We start from the raw sequence: 17,374 nt of genomic DNA, 5'->3' as shown, positions 1-17,374 counted from the left end.
AAGTCATCCAAATAAGGGAACAAACTTTTCAGTGTTGAGGCTTTTGGGTGGAGCTTGGAAGGGGCTGGGAGTGCATCTGACTGACTGAGTTAAAGTGTGTTGAAGTCTGCTATTACTGCACCGTTTATCTTTATTTTAATAAAAATAGCATTGTGGGGCGTTGGTAACCTATTGTTTGGGTATGATTGTGCAATAACAAGCACACATGTAAGAGATATGGGCATGGTTGTGTCCATATCTCTATCAGCTTGTGTCTCTACACCAGTGTTTTTATTGTGCAGTTGTGTTTGAACTCAAATAATGATAGCGTGAGTACAATTGCGCAGTAGAAAACATGGGTGCAAGAGATGTAGACACACACTGCTGTCTGTATCTCTATGTGTACATGTCTATACGTCCGAGCTATTTGTCGTGCAATCGTACACAAGCTATCGTTATTTTAGTTCCCCTCTGCTGCTGTGACCTTCTCATAACTTTTGTGCAATTAAATTATTTCTTTTTATTTGATACAGTGCAGTTTTTATAAAGCGATTTTAACAAAATGAAAAAAAAATTTTTTGATAAGTTAGTTGAATAGTGCAGCTCAAACAGAGGGCAAGGGGGCACTGGAGGCAAAAAGAGCAAAATTTGATCGTTATACCCAATGATGGTAAAAGGTTAAGGTATCATTACAGGTAGTGTTGCTGCCTGTATTGCGCTGCATACAAAAAAAATCTAGATCAAAAAAGTTGCGGGGTGGTGCTGAAAGCATGATCCTAGTTATGATTCCTGACGTCTCGAAAGTTTTAGCCTGGTCGGTCTGCATGTGTGTTATGAATCGTTATTAATTTATAATTGTTATTAACGCAGTGGTGGACGTTTCTAATTCTCCCTTGCACGTTCTCCCAAACAGCAAGCGCAAAGGCACGATTCAGGTGCTGCAGATGAAGATAGCCCTGTTCGTCTTCTGTGCGGGCCGACTCCTGGACAAGCTAAAGTGTGAGTTAATAATTGCTAATAATAATGATAATTAAGTGTGAGTGGCTAGGAAATAATAATTGCCACTGAGTAACAATGAAGCCACTGGGGAATGAACTTGATTCAAACTAAGCGTTTAAAGCGGGCACTGTCGTTTGAGAAAGTTTTTAAACTTGCGGATGAGGGCTGTGTGCAAGTTGTCTGGTTTACCCGGCATTACCTTTTTCTTTTTCTCTGTAGACATTTGCAACGAACTTCAGGATGGCAGTCACCGAATATCCTATGAAGAGCTGGAAAGCTTCCTTCAGAACATCTCAAAGGTATGCAGACTGTTTCCACTAGTTGCTGTCTATTTTTTTTCCCCTCTCTCTTTTGGAGGAGCAAGTGAAAGAGAGGTATAGGAACCTAATTAGTAGATGTCATAGAGTTATAAAATATGGTATGAATTGCCTTTTTCTTTTTGAATAACAAAAAAAAAATCCTGGTCCTATTTTTACGCACAAACCTTACACTTTTGTAACTACACTTATCAAACGCTCCCTGAATGTATGCAAGTACAAAAATTTTCTAAACACTGAAGCGTGATCGTTATGTTAAACTTGCACGCCTAAGAGACAGAAATGGCAGAGCATACAAAATTTTAGTACCTTTCCTGGAGGCAGTCTAGTCTATAGAAGGATCGACAATTTCTCCAGTTGATAGTGGTTTTTGAGCATCTTGAAGTAACGCAAACTCAACACAGATGCAAGGAAAATAAAGTAGACAGTGCTGACTACTTCCTTCTTGCGTCTGTGTCGAGTTTGCACTACTTCGAGATGCTCTAGTTTATAATCTGTAGCCCTCCTCTACTGTGCAACTCATAGGCCAGGTAGAGCTTCATTTGAACTTTTGAACAGGTAGAAACATTGGATTAACTCCTACCCACTTTGCTGTTACTTAACATCTGTTTGTGTTTCTTACATCAGAAGCTGCTTGACAGTGAATCTTTGCCACAAAAGTTGGGTCAGAAAACGTCTGCTTAATTACTCAGCACCTCTTTTTTCCGTGCGTAGAGAAACAGTTCCGTTCAGTGTTGCTGCTTTGCGAGCTTTCGTATTCAGCCCTTCAAGCTGAACCTGTCTTCTTTTGAGTACAGACACCGTTGCGTACTGCTTACTTGCAGATCCCAGAGTTCCTTGGTGAAAAGCTGTCGTTTGGCGCACATTTTGTCCCGGCCGCCGTGGAAAGCTGCCGAAAGGTGGGTAATCATTGGACGACAAAGTGTAATTGGCCCGTCTTTACAGGACCTAATTCTTAGCTGTTAATGAGGTGCAAATACTTGGGTGGAGGTAATCATCACAAACTAAAATAAAAGGATATCGCAATGAGGGGGCGAGAAACAAGGAAGGAGGGCAGCATAAATCTGTTACTTCAGCTGCACAGCTGGCATTTGAGAAGATCATTGCTCCAATCAATAAATGAATGTTACAGAAGAGGGATTACATTTCAGCCGTGCTAAGTTTGAGGGAAAAGTTGTTAATTCGGTTTTCGGAGTAAGAAATGTTTGCGTGTTTATTTCGTAGTAAAATGTGTCCAGTGGGTAGACAGTTGTGATTTCTTCCAAAAAACAAGATGTGTTTCTTTACCGAAATACAAAAATGAGGGGCAAAGAGATTTTTTTTCTTTTTGTTGTTGTTGTTCTTTTTTTTTTTTTTTTTTGTGGCAGTGTTTTCAACAGCCATAACCATATCTGATAACTCCGCAAAAAAAAAAAAAAGCTTGATTGTATTTATCATCTGTGCCCCTCTCGAGAGTTCTTCCTTTTACGTTTATACAACATTCAAATCATGCTTTAGGGCAGTTCGGGGTTGGCTTACTCGTAGACATCATCAGAGACTTGATATATTGTCTTCAAATTACGATTATGATGTATGTGCTGGCTGCAAGCAAAAAAAAAAAAAAGTACTTTGTATTTTATCTGTGTTTAAAAAAGTTCATGTCACGAAAATAAACTTTCGCTGTATTCTCTGCATTGTGCGCTGGGTAAGGGACCAAATGTTTCGCATGAGGTCTAGACGCCTACATAGCCAAAATGGTAATCTTGAGTCCTTCTCTTCTTTTTTTTTTTTGCGCCTCTTTTTCCACTCTTCAAGCTTACGCGGTAAGTGAACGCTGAAGTAGTCTGAGATGTTTCCAATAACCTATCTTCAGATAAAAAGAAGAAAAACCAAAAAGGTGGGTCAGTGTGCTTAGGATTGTCACGCAGCCACCCGAAGACTTCAATGTTTTGCCGGTTCTTCAAAATTGAAAGGCTCAGAGGAGCCGAAAAGGCGTCGCTGCGTAAAATAGTGCCAAGCGATGCAGCGATGGCCTCTTGGACGCTGTCACAACAGGGTCTCTTTGGCATTGATAAGATAAGGTGTTTGTGTGCTCTTGTGATAAGGGTCAATGCGACTCTTGTGCGCTTTTTGACCTGGCAGATGTTTTACGCCTCTGCTGTAGTGATAAGTACGCCGGATCGATAATATTGCGCCCGCACATGGCCTCCTTTAGCTGTACGTCAGGTTTTGCTTGCTTTACCTTATCTTTCTCTCTCTGTTTTTTATTTGTATGTGTTGGTGGAGGGGGAAGCGAAAATAGGTTTATCAGAGGGGAAAAAAGAAGCAGTTTATTTTCTTTAGATAACACATTTGTCAATCGGTGGCGACAGCTGGTTGTGTTCACAATTGCTTGCGAGCTCTCTACTGAGGCCAGTGTAAGGTGTGTTGCTACGAAAATAGCCAGCTGTGGGCTTTTCCACGCAGTATTTTGTGTCCTGTCAACACAGCACTTGGTAGTTTTGTGGATTGGGCATAGAATCTTCATTGCTCCCCCTTTATTTTTTTGCTTAATTTTGGTAATTGCCTTCTATGTCCTCACAAGACACCCAAGCTCTGCGATGAAGCCCACGTCGCACTAGAAAGGGGGCCTGCAATTCTGCTCAGTCTGCATGCCCGTGCAGTTGTTCTTGTCTTGGCTGTGATGAATAGGATTCTTTTTCTTATTCACATTTGCTTCAGGTGACGGACAACTGGGCCCTCGCGTACTATTCTACCTGTGTTGTTAAGGCATCTTGATAACCTTAATGAAAAGCGGCTTCTCAAAACAATTAGTTTAAGCAGATGTCGTCCTAATTCCTGTTAATTAAGCTATCGAGAAACTTGCTTGTTGTAGATGCGGCATCTGGTGTGTGCATTTGCGAGGATACCTAAAGAATTGTGCTTGTACGGCTGCGTATTTTGCACTGCCTCATGCTTGAGTTAATCAGGTCTCGTTGGCTTTTGTGAAAGCTTCTTCCGGTTGGGCTTCAGTTGGGCCACCGCAAGGGCTTGAAGCCACTTGGGAAGGGGCTTTAAAATGGCACCATGTTGCTTTCTGGTGGTATTGAACCTGGGGCCTTGTGTGAGGAAATTTATTGCCAGAGTAAATTCAGTAGAAGTGAGCAACACTACACTGTGTGGACTTACTTGCCCATGGGAAGCAGTGAATTGCCCATGCAATATGACAAGAACGGGTTTCAAGCACTGTGCTTCGATTATTGGCCTGTCGCTTTTATTACTCTGTAACACTCACCCACTTTCGAGCAGTCTTATTAAAAGGGTATGGTCTTGAAAGGAAGCGGAGAGTCATTTGAGATGGGAGGTCATTGAAATCTGAGGTAGTACAGGCAGACCATTGTCTTTCGTACTGTTCGTAGTTACTGAGAACATCATTGAACTGATACTGTTGTCAGCCATACAGGGCAGGATTGCATTTGGGTCAGCTTTATAAATCTGAGGCTGAGTTGTTCTGCTAGTCTGGTAAATTACAGCGTAGTGCAGGTGAACTGAGCTAGAGAGCCCTGTGCTCTAAGATATGATCTCCCACATGATCTCCCTCTAAGATATGATCTCCCTTTCTGGAAAAGACGGAATAAAACAGTATCTATGCTGAAAAAAGACAATATTAGGCTAGAGAATACCGAGGTACTGTTTGTGCTGGCTGAAAGGCTTAAACAATATGGCAGTAGTCCATCGTGTTTGGTATTGATGGTGATTAACTGTTGATAGAATAGTTAGTTTCAGCTTCTGTTGTCACGTGCATGCTGTTTTAGTTGTATTTCCGGGTGAAAAACAAAATTACGCGTAATGAAGCTAAAGTGGTGTGTTTTTATGTGTTGTCCATCAGTTGTGTAGCCGCAGTTGTACTCATAGATGTACATAAGTTCGAAACCACGTGCAGTGTTGTCGTAGGGGGGGGGGGAGTCTACACTCCAAAAAGTTTTTAACAGTGCTCGTTGGTGTGACGCAAAATTTATGTTCTTCCTATTTTAGACAATGCTCGCACTGCCAGTCCCAAGTATAGTAAAAGGAAGCAAATCAGTTTCGAAATTACCTGACATTGATCTGTGAATGGTGTTGCGAAATAGCGGCTATTTTTATACACAACTTGTAAAGGGGAATTGTGGTCTTCGTTTCACTGGGGGAAAAAAACAAGAATAGAGGATTGGTTTTGTGGCCTGTTGCAGCTTGCGCCACTGCCCGCCATACCGGACGATATGTTCCTGAACTGGCTGCTCCGGGAACCACAGAACCTGGTTTGGATCTCGACGTTCTACCGGATGAGGTCCACCGAAAACGGTACGGGAGTTGGCCGCCCTTATCGCTCTATTCTTCGCAGTTTAGATGCGCTCTTGTGTATGTACATACACATATGTCCCTTTTTTTCTGTCTGGAAGCATTGTTGAAGCCCCCCTATTAAATGCTGTATTTTCCGGTCTATAAGTCGCACTTTTGTTTAAGTCGCATCCCCCTCAAAACGTCAAATTTTTAAATTAAAAATGTATATAAGTCGCACCGGTGTATTAGACTCGTCGGTGTACAAAAGTCACTTGTTAGTCAAGTAAGCTCATAGAGGATCAGTTCGTTAGAAAGTGCGGCGAAAGTACATGGTTGTGGCAACCACCGCCTCTGAACGCATCCCCCGGTAAGCAGTGCTAGACACGTGCATCTACCGTCAAAAGTCTACACAGAACTAACTTCTCACAAATAGTTTAGTGATACACACAGATGGCATGTACTTCCAGACGGCGTTTAGGCAAAGCCATTGAAGCCTTCTCCCTCCGACTCGCTAACGAATAATTCATTCATTTAGACCATGCACTGACATCACGCAGCACACAGGCACCTTTTCGAGCGCGAACCACGCATGGTCACCACGTACCAAATTTATTCCACCAGTGGATAAGACGCACCTACGAAAATTTCAGAAAAAAACTGCGACCTATACACCGGAAAATACGGTACTTGTTAGGAGCACATCTTGATCCTAATGTTATTATTTTTTTTAACGCAGTTTCTATGCTCATGAAAGCGAGAAGTTGGAGTGGAAATTAAAGTGGGTGAAGAAGTCGGAGCGGCAGTGACAGGCACGAAGCATTAATGTTAGCATTGTACGCCTGTTCGACACTATTTTACACATATGTAGAAATGCTTACAGGAGCGGGCATTGACTCTTGTGCTGAGGTCTCAGTGAGACTGCTGTGCTTTGCAGGTCGTAGGAAAACGTAAGCACTGTAAGTGAAGTGGAGTCAACTTTATCGTTTACAGTCTTCACCGTAATTGCTCGTTTACTTTTGTTGAAAGTTCGGGTCGTGTATTCTTATTCTGATTTTGTTTTGTTGTGCAGTTGCGCACCCGATGAAGTGTGGAGCGTGCAAGACGTACCCCATTGTTGGTCTGAGGTAAGTTTCCTCCTTTCCCCTTCTCTGCTGTGCACTGGGGGCAACTTTTGGGTGGAAATGATGGAGCTTGGTTTTCTCTGTTGCTACAGGTACCAGTGCCTTCAGTGCCTGAACTACGACCTGTGCCAAAGCTGTTTCCTGCACGGCAACATCAGCAAAAACCACTCCATCAAGCACCGAATGCAGGAACACTGCCAGCAGGTAGGTTTGGGTCAGGCTGGTGCTTTCTTGATAATGCTGGTACTTGACCGTGGTGGTACGCACCCGCTTGTAATTGGCAATGGTGGTACTTGATTGCCAACGCTGGTACAGTGGAACCGCGCGAAAGCGTTTTATGACGGGGGCGTCCTGTGACCGGGGTAATGGTTAAATGCTGGCCTAGTTGACGGTCTCACGCGACAGGTGGGCTAAGAACTTATTAAAACCACTATAGTTAGTGCATTCTCGCGTAATTTGCAAACCTTCAGCTAGAATACCAAGTTCCAAAAAAAAAAAAGAAAAACCTAATTTGTGCCCCCCTCCCTTGCTGCGCTAGCCCATGTGCGCGCGAGACACGGAAGGCCGACGCGGCCAAGCGCTACGAACGATAGTACGAGGCGGCGATGGAAAAATAGGCGGCAAGGAAAGGAGTGGAGCAACAACATGGCTTTGAAAGACGCTGATAAGCCGAGAACAGAGATAGAGGGAGAGAGAGCGTCATGGACGGAAGAAACTTGAATTGGGCGTGCAAGGAAAGCGGGTGTTTGGCCATTGCCGTGGGGTTGCATCGTATGTGTTTTCACATTCGTCGGCTCGACGGGAGCTTCAAATTCGTGGTCCACCGGCCACGTGGACTTTGACTTGTCGCGGTTGGCGTGTCATAGCATTCCGCTGCTGCGTGGGGCCGTCGGTGGTTAACTCCCGTCCGCCAGTGCCGGCCTGCTTGCTTGTGTCTGTACAGCAAGTGGTCGGGCCCGCCCGCGGACCTCTGCACATTAACCCTTTGAGGGTCGAATTTTTTCATCAAATGCGACCCCCCAGGGTCGATTTTTGTTATTGCTGATTTCAATTCTTCGGATGAATCTATTTCGAGAAAAAAGTGTGGTAATATTTTTAGGGTGACCATAAAGTGACACAAAAATCGTTTGTGTTGTTACGTACATGTGGTTTATTCACGAGTAACACAAGAAAAGTTCCAAATAAAAACGAGAGAGTAACAGGCCGGCACCTTTTGAGTGAATCGAAATCAGATAAACATCAGTTTCGTGGGTGCGAAAAGCGGGAAGCGCCGGAGGACGATACCAAAACCAGCCACTGCGCCCGCGCGCGCGGCCGGATGCGCGAGCGATAGACTGCGCTCCGCTCCTAAAAAATACAAAAAAAAGGAGAAAAGAGCCTCATCAGTTTCGCAGGCGCCTTCTGTGGCAGGCGCAAGAAGCGAGAGGCGCCTGGTGGGCGTAAGGGGCCTTAGGTGGGCGATACCCAGCGCGCCCCCTCGTTACCAGATGCGCAAGCGATAGCTGGCACGCCGCTGAAGTAAATCATAAAAAAATAAAAACAAGAGTCATCGGCGCAAAAAAAAATAATTTGGTATTTCCGCAGTGTGGCAGCACATGCCAAGCAAGAGAAGTTGGCGAAAAAGGCCCGCTTTTTAAACATACAAGTGATGACGTACATGTTCGTTATTGACCATTTCGAAGGTGTTTGCAGAGGATGTACATGTATGTCCGTGACCCTGAAAGGGTGAAGCAGTGCCAAATGGATTTTAAGAATAAAGAAAGTTCGGGATGAGGCGGCGAAGCGACGTAAAAGATGGGAAATACACTGGTTTGTCCCCCGCCAGCATGAGTCATATGAAGCGGACTGCATGCACACAATCATTGTATAATCGGGGTTTTTAATGCATTGTTTCTACGGGGACTCTGCCAGGACCGCGGTGATCGGTTGCAAGAAGCGGGTCATCGTAAGACTGGTAGACGTATCATCAGGGTTCCACTGTACTTGGTCATACCAGTAATTGGCGGCACCGGTCTCGGCCTGTGCTAGTCTTTTTTCTCTTTGGTACTGAGTCATGCTGGTAATTCGTAACTATGGCTTCTGGTTGTACGAGTAATTGGCAACAGTGATACTTGGTAACAGTGGTACCTAGTCATACAGGTAATTGGCCCTACTGGGCTAGGGCTTGGTCAGCTTGGTACTCATCCGCCCTGGTGATTGGGCATGCTGGTACTTGGCCACACTGGTGCTTGGTTGGTTCAGTACCATGTGCCGTGGCTAATTGCTTTTGCAGCAATTTTTCTTTTTTTTTTTTGATGACTGGAAGCAAAAAGGGTGCTCTGAAAGCTTTTGTTTATCCTACTCTAGGTCGATCTTCTATTTTAGAAGCTTTGATGCAGAAGGAATCTTAGTCAAGATTTTTTTGCTTTTGGGTACTGTTTGTTGGTTGGTGGCTTTTATGCATTTCTTTTTCATCTTCTTGCCTCACAAATAAGTGCTGTTAAGTCTTTCTGTGTGAGTTACATAGGTGCGCCCATGGCTGAGGAAGTGGCGCAGTGGTGTGTTCGTTATAGCATTTTGGCCCACTCTTTTGTTGACCCAACCCGCCGATAGAGTTGGTATAGAAATAGTGTTCTTTTTTCCTCATCTCTTTCACTTTAATGAGCAGTGTGCCCGCTGCCCTCTCCCCTTCCCCATCTCCCCGTTTACATAGCGCACATTTAAAACCTGACTAGATAAAGCTTATTTAATTTGGCTGTGCTGTGCCCCGTGACACTCGCAGACGTCTTCTTGGGAGAAGGTCAAGGCCGTCCTGAAGACCATCAGCCTGAAGATTCAGCGCTGGAAGCGGGAGCCGAGGCCCAGCTACCTTCCCCTGCAAGCCAACCCAGAGCCCAAGTAGGTGCTAGCAGTCACACCATCTGACGATTTGCTGATGGTGATTTAGAGATGTGAATAATCTAAAGATTTGAATTGAACAAAAGACGTACCCTTCTTCCTGTCGTCATATCTGTTTAAAATATAAATGTGAAAGGTTTATTGAAAAAGTGCAAACAGTGCATTTTGTGTGTGATGCGTAGTCTTTGGTCGTATCGTTGCGGTGAACTCAAGTGGAGAAGGCATTGTGGTTGAGCATGGCATCCTGAATGCATTATTTTTGCAGGCCGCCAGCGCAGAGCCCGAAGGCTTATAGAGTCCCTCAGTCGGATGAAGTGGACTGCGTCAAGTCTGTCACTGTGAGTTGCTTGGCATTTGTCACCAGCATGGGCGCGTGTGTATATTTAAAAAATACCGCCTGCCTTACATTTGCATCCCACCATTCTCTCCTTGCTAGAATTTCTCTTGGTAGAATTTCAAAAAATGTATTCAATAAATGCTAACCTTCGAAGACAAAGCAGTAAGATGATCAGTTCCCTGGAAGGTATCGTGAAATTTGTGCTGCCATTAACTTTTATCTGGCTTTTCTTCTGTTTTCTTTTTAAGAATCCGAATCTTGAGTTTTGTTACCATGTATTTAAACCTATTGTGTTGATATATATGGTAACTGTGTGCATTTCCTGTGTTCTACATTACATTTTCATTTATTTCCTGTGCTTTCTCCTGTGTATGTGTTTAGATTTGCTGTTCCTGCTATGGCCCTCATAGCTAGATAATGGCTGGGATAGGGACTACACCCTTCCGTATTCTCAACAAGTCCGATCTTTCCTTACACACGGCAATTTCGAGATTTCTCCTTCCCAATTTTATGCACAAGGCAGGGCTGGCTTTCGCCAAGTGCTTCAATACCTTTTGCATCCCTTTTTTCAGTTTTGTCTTGGTATACAGAAGAGCAACTGGAAGTAAACTGTTTTTAAAATAATTAAACAGTGTTCGAAACACACTTTAGTGCCACTTTAAAGACATTTCTTTGGGGCGGTGCAAATTTTGTTTCATGCCAAATGAAATTCTGTCGAGTTGCGAATCAAAGTTGAATTTCACCTGCACGGTCCTGTGGGCAGAACCAACATTTTGTGGTGAATACAGCTCACGTAACTGCCATGGTCAATGTATCATACGGATTGAAAATTCGAAAAACAGCTTCTGATAAATTTTAGCAGGAGCGTGTGCAGTTCAACCTCGTTATAATGAACACTGATATAGCGAATTATCGGCTATAGCGAACTAAATACGAACTGTGGTTGGTCACGCTTCATTTCAGTGGCCCTTATTCTTTCATAACGAAAGTGAAACAGTGAGGGCCGCGCGCACTATCGGACATAACGAAGAAATGTTTGACCAGTAGGCTGAGAAGCTACTTGGAAAAACTCCCGGCGTCCGAAACTGCTGAAGTAGAAAAGGACCCTTGTTCGTGGACACTGTGGAAAACTTCATCCTGCTCAGTGCTGGGAATTGCCGCCAGACAAAGATCACATCCTTCGTCGAAAAAATGGAAACGCAGGCCTGTTTTGTCAAATCAGCTTTGTTCTGTTGTAATTTCCCGTTTCATGTTCTGGATCATTGAGCTTGAAATGCTGCCACGAGAAGGATAGGGGCTACATTGTTTATAGTAGGTTCAAAGATAGAAATAATGTGTTTTTGTATCAAGGATTTTTGCGGGAGCCGGATTACCGACTGGTTTGAACCAATTTTTAGCTCTACGGCTACAACGAATATCGGATATAACAAACTAAATTACTGTCCCGATACTACTTCATTATAACGAGGTTCGAATGAATTGTGTCACGTCATTTTGCCACATTCTTTGCGTGAAATTTTGTACGGCTCACGTGCGCTATTGGTTGGGGAGATGACTGGAAAAAATTTTTTTTTCCCAGCCTGGCACATGGCTGAACCGATACTATGGTGTGAAACAAATCGAGAGGTGCATTTTTTAACTAGTTCACCGAGATAGTTTTTTGCGCTTGTTTCAGAACAACGTGCACATGGCACCATGTCTGGACACCCTTCACCAGCAAGAGCTGGAGAGCATCATTGAACGGCTGGAGCGAGAAAACAGGTTAGGACATTGCTCCAACAAGGAGTGGAATTGAGCTCCAGGTCTTCTCTTGGGGTATACTGTTTGTTGGGGTGCCTTTTAGAGCCAGTAGTTTGAAATGCAGCTTTAGGTGAATCAACATCGAGACAAAAGCACCTGTTCGTCGATACAAAAAAATTCCCCGCATTTCCCCGAGGGGAAGAATGTGAAAGTGCGAATGCACGAGTTGAATTTGCGCGGTTCGGTAATGTTCGCGAAAGAGAGATCACACACACACACACAACTACAAAGAAAGAAAGATGCATTTATTCACAGACACCTATTTGTGTTGTCGTTGTACTTGATTGCTAGAGCGGATCTCAGCTTTGAAATTTCGTGTCAGTACTCCTTTAAGGGGGGACGTGGCTTTCAAAATCAACTTTTTTATTTCTTTGTGGATTTTGATGAAAATTGGCACAGCAACTGGAAATGCTTCCGTGATAACACCATAAAAATTTCAAGCTAATATTCTGAAAACTTTTTTATGTATTAAATTTTCTTTCTGTTCCGCTTGTACCGAGCTTGAGCGGCTTATAAAACATGATAGAAAATTTGTTCGAAGTGCTTTGCATTCCCAAATGAATGGACGAGGTCGTGACAGTTTTAGAATTTTTTTTTTACAACACAATGTTTTTTAGTTTTCATTTTTTTAGAGGTTAATGTGCAATAGGCATGTTGACTGTGAACGATTATGTGAATAAAAAAATCACAAAAAACAAATCTGGAAAACCAAGAGTGTCACGACCTGAACTGTTCATCAAGGAATGTAATGCAAGAAACGGAATCAAAATAGACCCAGCGGTCACAAAGAAATCCCTGGTACAAGCGACACAGGTGGCAAAAAAAACTGTTTTGAGAAAACGGCTTCCAAAGTTGCAACATAGGTTTCACTTATCAAAAGTCGTCACGGTTGTAGCCTTTCATGTCCTTTTGAACATGGGGCTTCTGGAATGCCTTGCCTTGAAATTGGAGTGCCTTTCACAGCCTTTCTCTTTCCAGAAAATATCATTTTCAGCTCCTCTGTGAAGAGTACATACCCCACTTTGCAGATCAAATGAAGGGGGAGATAGGTTTCAATGGGCTTTCAATGCAAAGTAGGTTAGCTGGTTGGCTGTATCGCACTGAACAGCCTCCTTTTGCAGTGTTGTCACCATGGCAACAAGTTAAGCATTTTTTTTACTTAAATTTGAACATTTTTGGATTTTTTTTATGTTTTATCATCTTGCCTGGCACAGCAACTTAGTACTCATACGTGCAGGTGTTCATTGCCAAAAGTTTGCATACCACAAGGATGAAAATGAGCTACTTTGAAGCTTGGTAGAGTATTCTGCATAACTCCCAACTTCAATGCAAGAGCATATTTTTTTACTACTTTTGACATTCAAGGCATCCAATATTTCTCACAGCAAAGCCAGTATGCCCTGAGCAATGGAATCAATAATTTCACTAAAAAATCACTGTTAAATGCTGCGACAAACGTACATTTTTAATGCAGAGAACATATTTTTATTCCTATATTACTAACTCAAACCTGTTTGCATGAAAATTACAAGTGCACGGGAAACGTTGCGCAAGAAAGGCGATATGGCTCGCGCGCATCTTAGCACACGCTTACCGCGACATATCGAACTTTGATTACAGCTGATATGGCTGGTCAGGTCGCTTTTAAGATTAAATCTAACGACGCAGGCATTAATTACAACTACTGGCGTTCAATCGTAACCGGTTGCCCAGTCATGTGCTGTCCCAATGCGCGTCGGCTATGCCGTGCGCGCCGCAGCGTTTGACGCGTCGACCGTTTCTTTCTCAAGGCTAGCGAGCCCACAGTCAAAACACAGCAATAACTAAGCGTGTAAACATCGCAAACCCGACCAAAAGTTCACTTCACGAACCGCTATTGCAAGCGCGCACACCGCGTCACCCTCCGGGGTCTGGCGACGGTAGAGTCACGCGCACCACGAAGCGTTCGATGACCTCCTCCTTTCGAGCCACACAACTTCCCGTAATCTGGCTCGTTATCTCCGGCATTCCCACCGCGATAACGTCCGTGTTGAATGCCATAGATTGAACAGAAACTCGGCCGAGCGAAGCGGCGAAAGAACTCAACCCGCTCGCTACGCAGCTCAGGCGGCCGCCATCTTGCATTGCGCCCGTGACATCCAATCAGGAGGGTCGGTGTTCCGCGCCCCGACCGAGGACCAATAGCGCTTCAGCATCTATTTCTAGCTTCGTTTGTGCGTCGTTTCTTTTCTGCCGTTTGTGCGTTTGTGAATGAACGAAGATAAAAGAGGCGAGCAGAACCGGAAAGACGATCGCTCGGCCGATCTAACCATATCAAAATGGCCGCGCCCGGTGGCACCGGTGCGGAGATAGAGCGCTCCGAAAATTGCCGTTTTTTCGCCCTTTTGCGCTGATAGTTTGTCACCGCGCCTGACAAAAGTATTTTTTTATGCCACTTTGCGACGCTTATCAGCCTAAAAACTTTGCAGACGCATAGAATAGGAAACGTAGAAGCCGAATATGTGGGTTTCAAAAAAACGATGTTTTGGTCATTTTTCCGAAGTTGAAAGCCGCGTCCCCCCTTAAGCGGGTGCATTAGCCCTTCTCACGCCCGATTCCTGGCCAATCCCCTACGTGGGTATGTGCCATGTCAGCGGCCAGGCAGCGCGCGCCCATCTCCCCCCGTTGCCAAGGAAGACGAGGAGATTCCTGGCCAATCCCCCACGTGGGTATGTGCCATGTCAGCGGCCAGGCAGCGCGCGCCCATCTCCCCCCGTTGCCAAGGAAGACGAGGAGATTCCTGGCCAATCCCCCACGTGGGTATGTGCCATGTCAGCGGCCAGGCAGCGCGCGCCCATCTCCCCCCGTTGCCAAGGAAGACGAGGAGATTCCTGGCCAATCCCCCACGTGGGTATGTGCCATGTCAGCGGCCAGGCAGCGCGCGCCCATCTCCCCCCGTTGCCAAGGAAGACGAGGAGATTCCTGGCCAATCCCCCACGTGGGTATGTGCCATGTCAGCGGCCAGGCAGCGCGCGCCCATCTCCCCCCGTTGCCAAGGAAGACGAGGAGATTCCTGGCCAATCCCCCACGTGGGTATGTGCCATGTCAGCGGCCAGGCAGCGCGCGCCCATCTCCCCCCGTTGCCAAGGAAGACGAGGAGATTCCTGGCCAATCCCCCACGTGGGTATGTGCCATGTCAGCGGCCAGGCAGCGCGCGCCCATCTCCCCCCGTTGCCAAGGAAGACGAGGAGATTCCTGGCCAATCCCCCACGTGGGTATGTGCCATGTCAGCGGCCAGGCAGCGCGCGCCCATCTCCCCCCGTTGCCAAGGAAGACGAGGAGCGCGCGCACCCGCAGCTGTTGCTATGCGGACGGCGGCGGACGCTTCAGGCTCGCTTAAGAAGTGCATTCGCACTTAAAAAGTGACCGACACATTTTATTTTTTTATCTGACAGGATTGCTGGTAAACTGGTTGGCTGGTGAGCCGTAAAGTCAAGATGCGTATCTAGCCCTGCCAGATGCTTGAATCTTGTTGCTTGAATCTCGTATGGCTGCAGTGTTTGGACACTACAAGAAACCGGATGGTCCCTCCTTGGGAGTGGGGAAGGTAGCAGCTTCTTAGAGGGACAGACAACTGATTTTTGTGGAGTACATGCTCTCTATTCCAAATGAAAGGGCGTCACTTGAGGAACACATTCAACTGAAACAGTTTCCTCGGTGAGGCCTTAGAAAGTTTGAAAGTGGAATTTTTTAGACCTGCGAGCCTTGCGTATGGAGCCAGGATGAATGCTGGCAACCATGGCAGTGAGCTGTGCGGCAACACTCTTTTAACTGCAGTTGAGATGAAAAGAGGGGATCAAAAAATTGTCCCCACCCAAAACAATAATTCTTCCATATTCCTTTATGCGGTTTTTGAATCACGCGTTGAAACCAAAAACGGAGCTGTTTTCATTAGGGGTGTGCGAACACCAAATAGCATATTTCTAATCGATTATCGAATATCAATTTTTTTTACAGGCCTTGATTTTTCGTAGGTTTTTGTGCAAAAACGGAAGCTATTTTGCATGATTGCGAGACATGACGTTCTTTTTCAACCTGAAGGACGCACTTTTCAACTCTCATTTGCAGCAGTTCAGTGGCCGAACCTCGATGAGGCCGGAGCGGGCACGATGCTCATTTGGAAAACAAAAACAAAAACTAAACAACAAACAAAAACGAAAACGACTTGCACTGGAGTTGCTGTAGCGCAACCGTAGGCAACGACTAGACAGTACCTGGTAACTTCGAAGCGAGCACTGTGCAGGCATGAACAATATGACGCGAAAACATGGCACAGCCACAATCACGGAACACCACGAGGCACTACTTTGGAAGCACATGTGCAGCGTGAAGAGTGAACAGTACATTGTGAAAGGAAAGCTCGCGCTACATTCACCACGCACGAGCCTGTGCTGTCCCCTGTGGGTCAAAAAACCAAAAAGGTGCAATAAACTTACTTCAGCTGCATTTAAAAAGCCAGAAAATGGAAGGGCTGTCAAAAGCAACAAAAGCAGCGGCCATTGTTTTTTACTCAAGCTGCCCACCAGTAAACATCCAGCGCGGTATTCAAGATGGCGGCCAAAAACTGTGAAATTTAACCCTGAACATGCAGGTCGGGCATACCCCGACTGCGGACCTCAAAGGCTTAACGGAAAAATTACTGGCAACTATGCTAGAGAAATTATGCACTAGGCTTCCTTCGAGTAACGCCGTTTCTTTCTTTATTTTACATCTTGGTGCGTGATAGTAGGGACACCCTGTATAAAACGTGGGCTTTCATGCGAGCTGGGGGACAACATCGTGCACTCTACTAAAAATGAGTGGCTGTCCCCCGTCCACCCTCCACTCAGGAACCTGGCCCGAGAGGTGGCGGCCAAGGAGCTGGGCCCAGGGGCAAGCCCCTTGTCGTCGGTGCCCTCATCCCCCCTGCGGCAGCGCTACCTGCAGCAGCACCTGGCACAAGTGGAGGTCCAGCTGAAGCGCATGCGCGGACTGCTACAGGTGGGGGCACCACCAGGGGGGGTGAATCCGTTTTTTGGGGCCTTGTTGTGTGTTGAGTGAACCCCAACTAGTTTTATCTTTCTCTCTCTCTTTTTAACGCACATGCACTGACATGCAAACATACGTACAAAGCATTAGCAGCCGTGCAAAAGTTGGCTTCGTCACAGTGCTTGCAAGTGACGCCGCTTTCTTCTTCACTGTTGGGTTGGCTCTCCTGTGAAACATTGATGTTGTGCAAAAAAGATGCAACCGAGCATGTGTAAGACGAGCGTACTAATTAACACAGGCTTGTAAACGATGTTTAAGGGAGTGTGAGGCTGCTGATGTTACGTGAAGTCGTGTTCGGGCATCGTTTTTGTCCCCTCTCAACCCCACATTAGAAAAAAAAAAAGTCTGTTTTGCTTTGAAAAATTTTGACACCACTCGTGCTTTCATTCGTTGAATTATGCTTATCTACACGAGCACACTATGGTGGGAGTAGAAATCGCAGCTTCTGATAAGCATTGCATTTTCGCAGCTTCCGAAGCATTGAGAAGATCAGAAGCATTGCATCGCAGCTTCTGATAAGCATTGCATAGCTACGTGGTTGCCAGACATACTACACTGCAATCTAGGCAGGGAACAAAAATGTGAAATCTTTTTAAACC

General features: G+C 45.3%; 1 protein-coding gene across 3 annotated transcripts in view; it reads left to right on the top strand.

Annotated features, from left to right (window-relative positions):
- The window catches only part of LOC144162483 (dystrophin-like), a 36,229-nt gene that overhangs the window by 4,617 nt on the left and 14,238 nt on the right, over nt 1–17,374 (top strand). For all 3 annotated transcript variants that reach the window (XM_077693032.1, XM_077693034.1, XM_077693033.1), the window contains exons 5-14: nt 893–978; nt 1,198–1,277; nt 2,120–2,194; nt 5,483–5,594; nt 6,643–6,697; nt 6,787–6,898; nt 9,456–9,571; nt 9,837–9,909; nt 11,584–11,669; nt 16,577–16,727. In XM_077693032.1, the coding sequence (XP_077549158.1) occupies nt 893–978; nt 1,198–1,277; nt 2,120–2,194; nt 5,483–5,594; nt 6,643–6,697; nt 6,787–6,898; nt 9,456–9,571; nt 9,837–9,909; nt 11,584–11,669; nt 16,577–16,727 (946 nt within the window). The remainder of the gene's footprint in view (nt 1–892; nt 979–1,197; nt 1,278–2,119; nt 2,195–5,482; nt 5,595–6,642; nt 6,698–6,786; nt 6,899–9,455; nt 9,572–9,836; nt 9,910–11,583; nt 11,670–16,576; nt 16,728–17,374) is intronic.

The sequence above is a fragment of the Haemaphysalis longicornis genome, unplaced genomic scaffold (assembly GCF_048455015.1).
Source record: "Haemaphysalis longicornis isolate Haplotype H1 unplaced genomic scaffold, Haemaphysalis longicornis Haplotype H1 scaffold_12, whole genome shotgun sequence".
NCBI lineage: Eukaryota > Metazoa > Arthropoda > Arachnida > Ixodida > Ixodidae > Haemaphysalis > Haemaphysalis longicornis.
The sequence above is the reverse complement of the archived record's forward strand: the minus strand, read 5'-3'. Positions and strand labels throughout refer to the sequence as shown.